This window comes from Aulostomus chinensis, chromosome 11 (genome assembly GCF_037954235.1).
Source record: "Aulostomus chinensis isolate RoL2024-O1b breed Wild chromosome 11, RoL_Achi_v1.0, whole genome shotgun sequence".
Taxonomy (NCBI): domain Eukaryota; kingdom Metazoa; phylum Chordata; class Actinopteri; order Syngnathiformes; family Aulostomidae; genus Aulostomus; species Aulostomus chinensis.
In genome coordinates this window covers 2931829-2946555 of record NC_141330.1, presented here as the reverse complement: position 1 = coordinate 2946555, position 14727 = coordinate 2931829, and the positions used below count along the sequence as shown (strand labels likewise).

At 46.8% G+C, this 14727-nt stretch overlaps 1 protein-coding gene across 2 annotated transcripts in view; it reads right to left on the bottom strand.

The window, feature by feature from the left end:
• crppa (CDP-L-ribitol pyrophosphorylase A) overlaps positions 1-14727 on the bottom strand; it is a 39891-nt gene that overhangs the window by 5235 nt on the left and 19929 nt on the right. Inside the window, exons 9-10 of one of the 2 annotated variants that reach the window (XM_086217724.1) lie at positions 12244-12375; positions 11764-11883 (exon numbers count right to left, since the gene is read on the bottom strand). In XM_086217724.1, coding sequence (XP_086073850.1) covers positions 11836-11883; positions 12244-12375 — 180 coding nt within the window. In that variant the 3' untranslated portion in view covers positions 11764-11835. Of the gene's footprint in view, positions 1-11763; positions 11884-12243; positions 12376-14727 lie in introns of those variants that run through there. The other variant, XM_086217723.1, reaches the window with a different exon arrangement.

Below are 14727 nucleotides of genomic sequence, written 5' to 3'. Positions count from 1 at the left end.
TGTCAAAGACACACATCTCCAGACTCTCCTGCCAACACAAAATCATCAAGGTCATGTCCACGAGGTGAGACGCCAGGGTGACGTAAATACGGTTACGATTACAACGGCTTTGACGAGCCAGCTCTCAAGTTACCATCGCTGGCTGGAGTGAATAAAATACTTTAAGAGGGCCTAATACACTTTTTCCGAAAGCTTTTAATGTTCTGACATGAACAGAGATGGAACCAAAAACGTCATAAAAAGAACCGTCCCCTTTTAAATGTCAACATGTCTCTGATTTGTGATCTGAAACATCCTGTGCAGCAGATCTTCGGATCCACAATTCCATTATGTGTGAGCAGTTTAACACATTTGGACCTGAAAATCAGCTCTTCCTCTCCGTCCGTTCTCCAACTCGCAGCGTAACGTCAACAGCCAGCTCCTAACGGGCCGGAGCGAGCTGGGATTGGACGGGCGTGTGATGAGGTGCGAGAGCGATGACCGTGGAATCAGACGTGAGCGTGGTTAATGGAAGTGAGAGACCCGGGATTCAGAACTCCTGGAGCACTTCTCCCTAATCAGAACCAGCTCAGGCGGAGTCAGATGACATGGATTTTCCACACCAAAAGACCAAAGAGGGAAAGGAGGCAGCGGAGTACAGATCAGCGACTCCAGCCTCATTGATTAAAGCAACACAGGGGAAAAAGAATGATGGAGTTAAAATGTGATGCTTCTGGAAAAAAAAAAAGGCTCCGGAGGCATCCTGCGTCAGCATCCACATACATCTAATATTCTTTTTAAAAAAAATAGAATTTCTTTGATGGATGGAAGTACAAGAAAAAGTGTGGCTTCCTGTTTTTCCTCCCCCAGTCATTGTTCTGTGGCTCAGTCACTGGTGCGAGGCGATGACGGGACGCACCCCAACATCTGTAAGCATTCAACAAAATGCAGCTGATAGCACAATGTCATCCACATAACCTCAGGAATAAAGGTTCGTCAGTGATTAGTCAGGAGCTCAGGAATCAAAGTGTCCTAGTAGATCCGATTGCATCTTTTTTGCTCTGATCTGATCAAAGCATTCCTTTGATTGTTATTTAAAAGCAATTACATCTTGACACGGAAAGTTCCTGAGATGTTACATGTGTTTGGCCGAGCTAAAAGGCCAGGGGGATGATAGATGTGATGCGCACCATCATCGGCTGATTACCACCCAAGTGCATCGGCGAGGAGCGTGGGAAAGTCACGAGAGCTCTCGGGAACGTCGGAGACGGCCAGAGCCATCAAGCCGCGGCTAACGACTCCATTATAGAGGTCTGGTTGTTTATAAGTAAAATCACTTCAGTTTGCGCACAATAAAGTAGAAAAAGCAAGTCAAGATCACCAAGGAGGATCAAAGTTTTGGGCTTCTCTAATCCCCCTGCGCTGAATTATTGCCACTCCAGATATGCAGCCTTTGAAATATGAATCAAGTTTCATAAATCAGCGTTATTAAATCAAGTAGTTGCTTGCACAGTGGAAGATAAACAGGACTTGAGCTCTTCATTGACTTGTGGCACAGCTTTATGCAGTCACAACTGCCACTCAGCCTTCAAATGTGGTTTAGAGGAAAAACACAACATGAGGGTAGAATTACTTCACGGCCACAAACCCCGCGGCCTCCGAGACATTTGCATATCTAACTGCTTTCAGGCTGAAATCTATATGACTCGAGTGTGAGGAACTGATTGATCGCCGCTCAGGGACGAGCCGCAGTTAATTCCTGTAAGTGGATTGTCATGACAGACAAGAGCGGCTGCGTCTGCTGACCCAGGCGTCGCTGCTGTTGGCGAGGTGGCGCTCCACTGAGCTCCTCTTTCCACTGAGCGCCATCCAGGATGAATAAAGCAGCTCCCTAATGAGCCGCTCATTGTTAGGGGCACGCAAACAACCGTGAGAGGGAATACACGTGTCAGGAGGCGCACACCAGAACACGCATGCATTTCAAAGCCAGAGCACATGCACAGACACTGTTAAAGCATATTAATACACACACACACACACACACACACACACACACACACACACACACACACACACACACACACACACCAAGGTGGAATGTGATCCAGGAGGGATTTACGTGTCTCTGGATCTTCATCCTCATCAGAGGCTATGTCCTCCAGCGCTGACTGAGACAGTTTTCCACCATCTCTGTCCCGATAATTTTCCAGGATGGAGATGAAGAAACCAGTTAACAAGCGCTGGAGGCGGAATATTTCTCGCTGTGGCGGCACAGCGACAAACTGAGCTCGAGCTGGGGATTTCGAGAGACGGGACAGAGAAGTGAAGTGAGTCTTTGAGGTGAAAACCGCAAGTGAATTGCTTGGACTGATGGAGATCTTTAAGCTAACAGGCACTCCTCACCTGTTTGCAGTAAGGAATTCATCTTGACTTTTCTTTTTTTTCTTCCTGAGGACGTAACTTTCTCATGTGCCGAAGTCTAAGTGCTGTCAGCAGGAGGGTATTTTATTTTAAAAGGTCCAGTTTTACGAGGTTCACTTTACTATTATTAGATGTGCTGGAACCTCACGGCTACAAATCTTCCCTTGGAGCCAAGTATCATCATTTATTCCCATTAGTGGAAGGACTATCTCCAGGCGTATTAAATGGGAAAGTGACACATTTATATTTTGAAATGCAAACCTTTCTTTCCACTGATCTGGGTCTGCTACATCGATTACTGACGCATCCAATCTCTTGGTGGCCTAGATGATATTTATATAGTTTCTCTTGACAGATTTCACTTATAAAAATAGAGACTGTCAGCAAACAATATATGAGCTGGTATCAAGGGGAAAATACCACGGGATAGGAGTCATATATGGAGAGATCTTTGCATTTTGACTTGGCGCGCCAAGCTTCCCGTCCAAGAAAGGAGTCATATTACAAGACGGAGTGACAGCATTGTTTCACTGTATACACAAAGCCATATATAATCATACAACTAGGCAGCGACTAAAAGCAAAACCTTCTGGATCACTCCCATACGCAGCAAGTCACAAACACAAGCAGCAGTCGAGTTGTTCCAAACAGCGACCGCAACTTTATGGAATGGAACTTCAATCATTAACTCCAATCTATTTGTGCTTACTGTTTAAAAGGAGGGTTTTGACATTTCGCGACGAGGCGACGGGTCTTTGAAAGCGCGGAGGGACCACACAAACTTCTCTTCTCTTAAATGCCACGGGTGCAATCAACCTTTCCATCCAGGAGGAGCGGCGGCGGCGGCGGCGGCGGCGGTGGCAGCACTTCTGCCACACAAGAAGGACCTGCTTTGAAGTCCACAGGTTTCAGGCAATTAGAACCTTGAACAGTGACAATTCGCACGCCTCTGTCATTCTCCCGTGATCCCCAGCCCTGGGGACTGCTGCTGCTGCTCAGGGCTTCCACTTTCCTTCCCTTCATGAACTGCCAAGAGCGCCAATCGAAAAACAGCTTATGGAATAGCTTGGCGTGAAGCCCGAACCAAGAGCACTGGAAAGAGTTGTTGGAGTTACACTGGGTACCGTAACCAAGGAGGCCAGAGAACATTTACCAAGTTTTATCACCTCTTTTCATCATCCTAATGTTTTACTGTCACGGCATTTGTCCCTGCAACTTGACGGTGCTCCGGTGCGAATGGCGGCGGCTTCCACTTGAGGGGAGCATCAGAACTGGGGGAGGGGGGCGGGGGGGGGGGGGGCGCATAGCTTTCTCCTCTCTGGGAGCAAATGAACGGTGAGCTTCACCAAACACTCTTAGATTAATGAACACATTTTACACACAAAAACCCAAAACTCTCCCCAAATGACCTGCGTGCTGAATCCCAGTGACACAATATGGCTCAAAACACCCCGCGCGCGTCAGTCTGAGGGAGGATAGAGTTTCAGGGCTCCTGACAGCTCGCCCCTGACTGGGTATTGTGGTCTTGCTCCCTCCCTCCCTCCTTCCTTCCCCTCTGTGTACTGGAGACAGGCAGTAGCTGGGGGCTAAACTGAGAAGAGAGAAGGGGGATAAGAGGTCCGATTACTGGCTCGTCCAACAGTCTGATTAGAGCTCCAAACCTTACCTAGCCGGGGCCTTGGGTAGCCGGAGAAAGGTGGAGGAAGCGTTCAAAAATCCGTGGGGAACGGTATAGAATTTCAATTTCAACTCCAACTTCATAGTTGAAAAACCCTTTTTCCACACGCTGGATGTAAAACATATATTCTACATCAACCTGCTCCAGCTCCTCGTGATGTTTACAATGTCATATTCCGAGCAAATGGATGCAGTATTTCAGCACGTGTGAATACTCTCCACGTCTCATGCATCATTTTCTACACATTCTCCCTCAAGTCAGTCTGACATATTTGCTATCTTTGGAAACTTTGGCCACTCCACTAGAATACAAAATAATTACTGTGGCTTTTTACAAGGTTTGGCTGCGGAGTTTAGGCTTGTAATGACTGACCAACCATGGAATTTGAGGATTTGAGGAATCACTGAGATTAAAAAAATATATACATGCTGGATTTATTTGAGGTTGAAGCACAAAGACGTCAACGTATTAACAGTGTAGAGACGTGTTAACGTTTCTCTGTAGTTTTAGTTTAGTTCAAGAAAAAAGGAGATGTGATTCAGACATCATGTGGAAGGAAAAGGGAAAGAACAGAGAAAACAAAAACCTGTAACTCCTGTACTTGAGTTCTTGGAACAGTGGCATCAGTTTGGTTTTGTTACGTGTTGAAAAACTTGATTTGCAGTGGGACTCAGTTAGAAGGCCTGACGTAAGGAAGAAAAGCGGAACCCAAAGTTAATGTACTTGTTTGCTTTCCATTTATGATGAGCTGGACGCTGATTAGAGAACATTAGGAGACAAAAATAATCCATCAAAGATGAACCAGATGAGACAAAGAAAAAAACAACAAAAAAAAAACCCAACTTCCAAACACAGCCAGATCCAGGAATATTTACTACCCCAGGGTTTGGGTCGAAAGTCCTCGTGAGTGTGCATCACGCGGGGGTGAGGGTGACGGAGAGGACGGAGACGGAAGCAGGGTTTTGCACTTATTACAGATGAAGCAGATCAGGAGTTTGTGTTTTGTAGAATTTGGAACAACTGCAACCACACAAGCCTTTCACGGTACACTGCTAAAGCTCCTTCAACACAGCTTTCCAAAAACATTCTGTCTGGGGGTCCGTTGCACGAGCACAGCAGTTAGTTCATCACATCGAATGCATGAGAAACCGAAACCTGCTAAGCACTGAGCACTGGGGTGGGGGGCGCGTCTGTATTTCCACTGGGTTCGCTCAGCGAGAACACGTTCTCAACAAGCCCTGGTGAGAGACAACTCTGTTTGAGTCCAACTCAACGACAGACGTACTTCAAAACAGTGAGCAGAACAATGGCTCCTAAGTTGAGGAGGCATGAAGCCATGGGTAAGATTAATGAACTGGGACAAACCAAATCCCACATTCAGAGGGGGGGGGGGGGCCCACAAGCTTTCACACACCCTTCACAGGGTCCTCATTTACTTATCACACTTTATCACTTACACGGAGGCAGCGACGCCAAGCGCAGTCTCTGACGCCAGAACATCTGATGTCAGGTGCAGGTGCAGAACTATAAAAAAAAAAAAAAAAAAAAAAGCAGCGGCGTGTAGCCTGGCCAAAGCTGCGTGACCCGACTTCTCCTTACGATACGAGCATAAGACTGCAGTACAGGTTTTAAGCCAAATATTCAAACATAGCAGCACACAGTATGTTTTTGTACTGCTGTCAAAATATCAATGTGCTGCAGACTAAACATGGGACTTTCCACTAGCCAGGTAGAGGCGGGGGCGTCCGTCAGCCCCGAGAAAGATGTACTGTCATAATTACTGCGTATTGTTAACATATAGAAAATATGCGTCATGGAGAACCAGGCTTGTTGAGTGTTGTAACTCACAAACCCGGCGGAAAGTTACTGTACCAACTCCAACTTCTGACTAATCAGGATGTCTGATATTGAGAAGTGCAACGTTCTCTCACCATACCTGCAGTACAACCTTGGTAATAACGGACTGCAGGTTTTGGTTTCGTACTGGATATCTCAAACCCACGCAGGGCCTATCTTGACCCCTGTGTCCCCTGGTCTGACCGCACTGTTTGCTATTCTGCAGCCATTTTCCACCGCACCCAGCCGGCAAACGGGCATCAGGAGGCTGATGCAAATAAAAGCGCCATCAGATCAAGAAGGTCAGCGGCACAAAAACAATCTCTGATGGGGCCCGTTGAACGAGAGCGTAATCCCCGCAGAGCCGCGCTCTCCTGTGACACAACGGAGGGGCTGGTAGGGAACTCAAACCAGGACTCCAGTGGGTGGTCAGGAAAAAAAAAAAAAAAAAAGAAGTCAAAAGTCGAGTGGCAAAACAAACATCCACGCAGGTTTTGGCCTTCCAGGGAGTGATTGAGTATTTACAAACTAATTGTGAAGAGCTGGCAAACACCAACGCTCCGTAAGAACAAACTGTTTGGAGCACTCATTCCCTCTTGGAATGGCCTCCCCCACTTGCCTGTAAGAGTCAAGTCACATCAGCCCCAACACTGCGCTCGCTGCTCTTTTTAATCTAAGAAATCAAAGCTGAGTAAACACCGCATTGCTATGGCTAATTCCCTGAGCCAAACACCGGCGGTCAAGTTTCACACATACCGACACACATCTGGAGCTCTCTCGGCATGGAAGATCAAGCTTGATACCTTGCACATGTTGCGGCAGTGCAAGTCTCTCCAGAGGTTTTGACCCTAACACTGTACAAATACATCACTAAGCAGGGGAGTGATCCCCGGGCTTCTGTCTGTATGGAGATGTCAGGATTCCATCAAAGCAGCCAAGAGCGCTCATCCTCATCTCCAGGGGATCTTAGATAAAGTTTTGTTTGAAGACACAATTGTCTACTTAGGCAAATAGCAGGGAAAATTTGTGTAAATGGGCAGGGTGGTTTTGGGACTCTGATGCTAAGTGCAGTGGATGTAGAGGACATTACGCCAAATCTGTCAGGCCTCCCAGATACATTGCTTGGGTAACCAAAAACAGTCGGGATACGTCACCTCCTTTCTCGCCTGTGCTGTTTTCCCCAGTGTTTATATTAACTCATCCAACACAATGACGATTCGCTTCTATAACAGCAATATCAACCGGCCAAAGAGGGTAAAGCAATTTGGGTAATCAAATCCGTTTGGAATTACCCCGTCATCTTTTAGAACGTTAATGGTCATAGACTGTCAGGGTAAATTTAAATCCAGATGAAACAGCATGTCTAGAGTATGGAGCAACTGTAGTTTGACCCACTTCCAAGTGAAGGGGATAGGCAGGCAGGACATCACGTCGGAAAGAATATTATTTTAAAATTAAGAGATTCGCAGTTGGATGAGAGCCTCGGCGTAATCTGAGAGTTCAGAATCTTGGGTCGGGGACACTCGAGAAGCCCGGATTCGAACCACCAGGGCTCTGATTACCGTACGACACCGCTACCACCTGAACCATGCCAGTACCGTGCCAAGGACTCCTCGCCATTGGGGAGAGAGGGACAAAGACACCGGTTTCCCCAAAGGGAATGGGTTCTAGCCAGCAAGCACTAAAGTGTGGCATTCTGTTATAACAGCAAGCATTTTGGGGGGGGGGGGGGGGGGGGGTTTCAGGGAGAAAACAAGAATGGATTTCATAGCAAAACGATCATTTTCAGTATTTTTGACATGTTTTCAATGCAGGTGCATGATATGGTCAAGCATGTGATGTCATTTTTTTTGTTTTTTAATTTGGTCTTGACGTTAAAGCTTCCAGTGCTCCTCCGTCCCCCAGATATTAAAACACCAGCCACTTGATCACCTGGGACCTGAACCCCTGGATTTAATCGGAGAAAAAAAGTCGAGGCACCGTTCTTCCCTGGTGGCCCATCAGGGTGCAAACACACGGTGTCACAGCGAGAGCTTCAGGAGCTTACCTGTCCGTCCAGCCGGACCAGAACAGAACAAGCTGCCGGTGGCAGAGACCAGATGTAGTGCGGACAAAGACGGATTTATTTCCTGAAGCGCTTAATTTCAATTCAAGCCATTTCTTTTCCAAGTTTTAACTAACATTTGGGTTATGGAACTGCAAAATTAATCCTGATTGTTGATTGTATTCTAAACTTTCCTACACTTTTTTTTTTTTTTTTTTTTTACACAAAATTAAAACTTTAAAAAGGGACTTGGGTGTGTGGCCCCTTGAAACCAGTCCACTCACTGGCAGGGGGTGGATGTTGTAAGTTCTTCCAGTGTTTTTACTTTTTCCCATCCCATTAATCATCTTGCAAGTTTGGTAAGAGAACCCTCAAAGAACATGTTTGTGGCTCCTACAGAAGATAAACTTTCAAGCTGCTCCGTTCCACACGCTTAAGACCTGATGTTTGTTCAGCAAAGGACAACTGTGGGGACTTAGCTTGAGAAAAGTCGGGAGTGTGCTGGAACCACAGAGACGGTAGTTGTCCCTAATCTCCCTTGACCCCGGCAAGGGTACGACTCCACGGGTGTCACAGCAAGAGCTTCACAGGGTCGTGTACGGTTTCACCTGTCTGCCTTTCAGACCTTGATCTGAACAGGTAAAGGAGAATGAACCTTTAGAGTCCTCTCCTTTTCTCCCACCTCCCCTCCCTCTTTCTCCTTTCTGTCCCTCTCTTTTCTTCCCGGGCGGCTAATCTCCTCTCAGGTTTAGGATTCCCGGGCAAGGCTCTTTGAGCAGGAGGAAATATGGGGTTGGGTAAACATCAGGGCTCTCACTGCAGGGATTACAACACCCATATATCACCGTGACAAGTCTCTTTTCAGCGGATGACAAGTCGCCAGGACCCTGTGCGAGGAGGGATCCTATGACACTTCCTATCGCCACGGCAGACACTGATAGTGCATACCGTCACCGTTTTCACAACATCGTGTCAGTTTATGAGGATCCGGTGTCTGCCCATTCTCAGCCAAGGTCTTCAGACGAGCTTGAGGTTTTCACACCTTAGCGCACCTGATGACTGGCTTGTGGGTTTCTTCAGAGAGAACAAACAACACAAACGGAAAAGAACTCTTGAGAAGTGCTCTGATCATGTTTCCTTTCAGCAAGATCCTTGTTCACCGGCCGCGACTCCATTTCAGTCTTCATAAAGCGGAGTGGTAAACATGGCCGAAAGCTGGTGGGCGTCTGGTGCCTCGGCAGCTGGGTGTTGCTCTGAATAACGTGAAGCCGTGGTCAGGCCTCATTTGACAGAGTCCCCTTCTAATCCAACGAGACATCCCTAACAGTCAATGAGGTGGATCATTTTCTCCAGCCTCACTGGTACAAACACAGTTCCATGCGCTCATGCATTTTCACTGTCAGGAGCTAAAATTCACTTAGGCAAATGGCCTTCATGTTTCGAGTGGTGGGAGTGTCCATTCACTCCTCAAATTGATTCATAACGAGAGGCGAGGGACACTTAAACGTTCTTCTCACTGCTGTGCAGTTGATACGGGCGGTCGTGTCAGAGGAGATGAAGTCATTGAGAGGGAACAGAGGGGATGAAAAGTTTACGGTGGATTATCTTTGAAAAATAAAGAAATAATAAAAACGCCCACACTAATGACGTTCAGAGCGTCACATAAATGCCTTGAAACCAAAACTGTTAAGAATTTTTTTTTTAAAAACCCTTAACCCTTGAGTTTCACATTTCTGGAGCTCTACATTTGGAGAATGTAATGAATTTTAATGCTTTAAAATGTCTGATTAAATACTGCTGCTATGTCGGGGACCTTACTGGAGCACTCCTGACTTGTAGGGGTCCCAGGGGCCAACCCAGAACATGCTAGCGGGCTTGTAAACACGACCTCATCTGGCCTGGGATCGCCACGGGTTCTTGTTTCATTGCTGTTATTGAGTCTACTTCAGTAATAACTGCAGCGCACACTTGCGAGGTGTACACCTCCTCGTGGTCTTAGATCGGAGGGGTTCCAGATGTACCTGCGAGACCCAGATGGTTCCACGGGCTGGTGCCATGCCGTGACTCATGTCCTCTGATATTCAGTCTGCGTAGAGCTTGAAAAACAGGCTTGAGCCGAAGACACAGCATCAAACAAGTAACCAGAGAAACGGCGTCACCGCCGTCCGTGCCGCTTTCAACTGTTGCGAAACGGATGAACAGATGGAGAAACCGCAGTTGAGTTGGGTTTAGCATTTTTGTTGTACTTATTTTTATAGGAATTCAGCACTTGCAGGGTATCAGTCATACTCAGGAATACACAGTATATTGCCATTTATGTATATTTTTATAATATTACCACAGCTGTTTTTTGACCCACTGCTCTTCTTTAACATCTTTAATGTGGTCATTCTACCACCACTACTGCAGTATTGTACAGAACATGGAGCCACGCCAGTCGTTTTTTATCCAACAGTCACTTCCTCAGGACCTCATAATCAGCTTAAATGAGAACCTTTCAGATTGTATCCATGCAGTTGTGAAATGACTGAAGTCAGATGGGTCCATGTTTGACAACACAGTAAAGTTAATCCAACAACCAGAAACCAGATTTGTCTTGAAGTGTGCGGCGCTGCAAGAAATTGAAGAACCTAACAGTGGTGCTGAAGCTGGCACGCACACACAGACAGACAGACAGACAGACAGACACACACACACACACACACACACACACACACACACACACACACACACACACACACACGCGCGCAGAATATAACAATGAACCAAATGTAGACTTTCAACACAAAGACATCCGAGTTATACCTTTTACTTCACCTCATCTTTGACCAATCAGACTGACTGGTTGAACATGTTTGCTTGTGCGAGCGTTACTGCCTGCTGTCAGGTCGTTTTTTTATCAAAACCAAAGTAATAAGACAGATTTAGATTTGGGAGCAATATTCACATGGTCTGAACAACTGCGGCCGACAGAGGAAGTGTTGGCAGGCACGGCAACAAGAATGAATAAGGCCATCTGGAAAGAATTATTCTCCGTGTAACAAAAAGCTAACAGTGATTTATATAAGGCTGTATTTTGATTTTCCACCATCTCTAATGATAAGTATTTTATCATGGTGAAACACAAATTATATCCGTCCACTCCCTTCCCCTTTTCTCTTTTCTCTCACAGGAGATGAAGCAGGATGACTAATTAACAGCATTAGTCTCCATAATTCGGAAGAAAATTGTTTTGTCCAACATCCGATAGCGGAATTGAAATCATATGTTGTCCCGCCTCTCTATTGAGAATATGATGATGCACCTCGTTTTAATTAAACGCCGCCGTGACGTCAGCGGGGCTTCAACCCGTAATCCTGGTTCTCTTTTGCATGAGCTGACTAAACCCCACCTGCTCAAACATCCCGTTGCCCGAGGCACCACAGCTTTAACCACTGATTTGTGAAGAGATGCGTCTGCCAAGAAGCCTCATCTGTCACACTGTTGCAGGCAGTCCTGAACATAAATCACCGGGGATGTCATATTTAGGGAGAGCAACCATGAATATTCATCGTTTGTCTTTGGTTTGCCCTGAAAATCTGGCCCCGAAGTTTTTATGTGACTTGACAGCTTTGGTAGCGTGAATCCTGATGCTTCTACTGTGCAGGATGAATAATTCCTCTTTATATAATCCTGTAATTATTGAGCAGTCAGTTATGGATTTCAGGTCAACCGCATCCACGCTGACGGCTCCGGGGCATGCTTGGCAGGCCTCTCAGAGGATTCCCATGACCACAGCTTAACTCAGGAGGATCCGCCTCTCTGTGTGTGTGGTGGAGCTGCGGCGTGCGTTAAACCTAAAGCACCTCTGCATCCTTTCCATCCCTCTGGGATTCAGTCAAATCCTCCACACACGGCCGAAGGGTTCAAGTTTGTGTTCTGTCTCCTTCATCAGACGAGCGGACACATTTTTATTCCCACCGACACACGACTGAATCAACTGAGCCAAATGTGTGCGTTCAAATGCGTGCGCACGCACGCACGCACGCACGCACGCACGCACGCACGCACGCACACACGCACACACGCACACACGCACACACACACACACACACACTAAAGTTAGGTGTTAAGTTTGCAGCCTTGCCTGAAGCAAAGAGTGTGACAAGGTGCTGGAACCAGACTCTTACGAGACAGTTCCCATTCTGTTTTGTTTGGCTTCTCTTAAACATGCATTCCGCAGGAAGACTGAGCTCATTTTAGCAAGAGGACATCAAAGACGACCAGGAGAAGACGAGGGGCTTACCTTTGACTGCTGAAGCCGGATGCCATAGAGGAGAATATTTCTGCGTTGGGCTGCCGAGGCCAGCTCCATGATGGCTGCTGGCTCAGCTGTTCCCCGGCTGACGGACAACTCATCCAAGGTGCTCAGATGCACCTATCAAAACAAAGACCACCACGCCTCATCAGAGTGTTTGCCTCAGAAGACCAGAATGACAGGAAGGTGTAAGACACGGAGGTGCAGCTGTTACAACAGACACTTGGACACTGGGGGTTTTCTTTTTTTCTCCCTCTCCGATTCTTTTCAAAAATGATTTATTCATCCCTTAAAGTGAAATTTCATCCAATAAGTGTATTTTACCTTTGGAGTACTCACAAAAAGTCTTGCACTGAGGACACAAAAATGTTTTCTTCCCCTCTGCATAACTCCTTCGTGGGTCCAGAATGCAGAGATGCAGCCACGTACATTTAGCTTGAAGCTAACGGCGACTGATGGCTACCAGACTTTACAGACTCCAAAGCCCATCGTTCGGAATAATCCACGTCTTCTTAATCCAGCCGTAGGATCGCTAATCCACAAACTTACTTTGAACTGAGCTGAAAGTAACAAACTATAACCCTTCAGCTTTGGCGCCACCACAAACAGCAGACAGCAGTTGCTGGCAAGTCGGTTCGACCGAATCAAACCGGAGGTTTCAGATGAATAAATTGGCAATAAAAGACAACGTGGATTTTACAGGACAATTAGCCCTCAAATACCCACAACATTCTTTGGTTAATTTTGGCAGTTGTTTTGTTGCTTTCGCTGCTTTTAGCCATCAGTCCTAATTAGCCTACAGCTAAGTACACTTGGTTGACTCTTTCTGCATTCTGGAGTCACACAGAGGCAATGAGGGAAGAGAAATCACCTTTGTGAGCTATGGACAAGTATCCGTGAGTACTCGAAAGGTAGAACGCAGTTCTTTGGGGAAGTATCACTGAGGCATGTGGGTTTGCAAGCAGACACATCTAAAAAAACAAAAACGACAAATGATTTTAGAAAACGCGCACAAAAACCTAGTCCCCGTGTCTCCCGCCACACCAGCACAACAGACGGATCCGTGTACGAGTGCATGACTTCGTCAGAGTGACTAGTTCTTGCATGGTGAGTGTTCACGAGTCTGATGACTGCTGGAATAAAACCAGACTTCCTTGTATTTGTTTTATATGAAGGCAACCTTAAACACATTCCTAATGGCATTAGGAGGGCTTTCACATTCGGGGCCTGGGCTGGGATCCAAGTACACTTCATACCAGGGCACGGATAAGCGGACCGCGCTCAGGTGAAAAGGTGGCTATGAGTGTGGTTGATGTGTGCTGGCGGTTCAGGTGTGGACGCCTCTGTGCCAACACTCAGAGGTGGAGTCCTTCATAGAAGAGATGCTCTCCTCAGAGTGCTCTCAGGTACAGAGGGAACGCCGGAGTGTGACCAGGCACGGTGCGGAGAAAACGTATCGAATAGGAAAACACTCACAGACGGGGACGTGAGGGTGGCTGATAATCTCATTTGCTTTGCGGCGGCAGCATTGAGCTGTACTGAAAAGGGATTTCTGTGTTTTCACAACCATTTTCGAGCCGAAGGGTAGCAACACTTTGCGGTTGGTACCCTGTGAGGCAAATAGACCGCACGGAAGCAAACAGGCTGCTGATCCAAGCCGTTCTGGGATGGAACCTGTAGAGGTCGGACACCGCGGCCTCTACAGAACACACAGGTCATTTAGCGCACCGCGTCCCAGTGACGCGATGGCACACACAACTTCTTTGTAACTCCTTTCAATTCTCATTAATTATTTCTTGAAGTTCATTTCACCAGAAGTGAATGGACACAATCCTGTTTCTATAATTACTGACAGTTTAATATCTCATGACTTAAATTCAGAACTGAAGGGAGGCTTAACTGGTCTTGCCGGTGACCTGCCAGTCAAGCAGTAATGCCATTTTTCTTTGGCGGTGACACAACGCCAACAGCTGACTAAAGGAAATGTTGATGACAGATCGATGAAGCCAACAACATGAGACGTAAATAGGAAATACCTAAGGAGCAGGCTTTTGTTTTTTGGGGTTTTTTTATTCGACGCATCGCTCGAGGCAACAACATGTCAGGATATTCATTCACTTTCCGTGACCAAATGTTCCCAGACAAAACAGTGACCTTCAATCACCGGTCCGCTTCGCCGCCCTCGAGGTCTCCACCACTACAAGGTTACCACCTACGCTCAAACTCTCCGCTGATTGCTTCCATGTGATCAATCCTGTGGTAAATAACACGGTGTGTGCGCCCGCCATCTAACAACCCTCCACTGAAATAGCAAAGGTAAGAAAACACTGCGGCGCTGAAGCGAGCCACATCTCTACAGCCGTGAAATTCAGAGGCTGCTTGAAGTCGCCGCGACTTCCTCGCCCGAGCTCCTGCACGTGAAATCAGGTTAAGCAGCGAGACACCTGTTGATTTTCTGATGCTGTTGGGCTG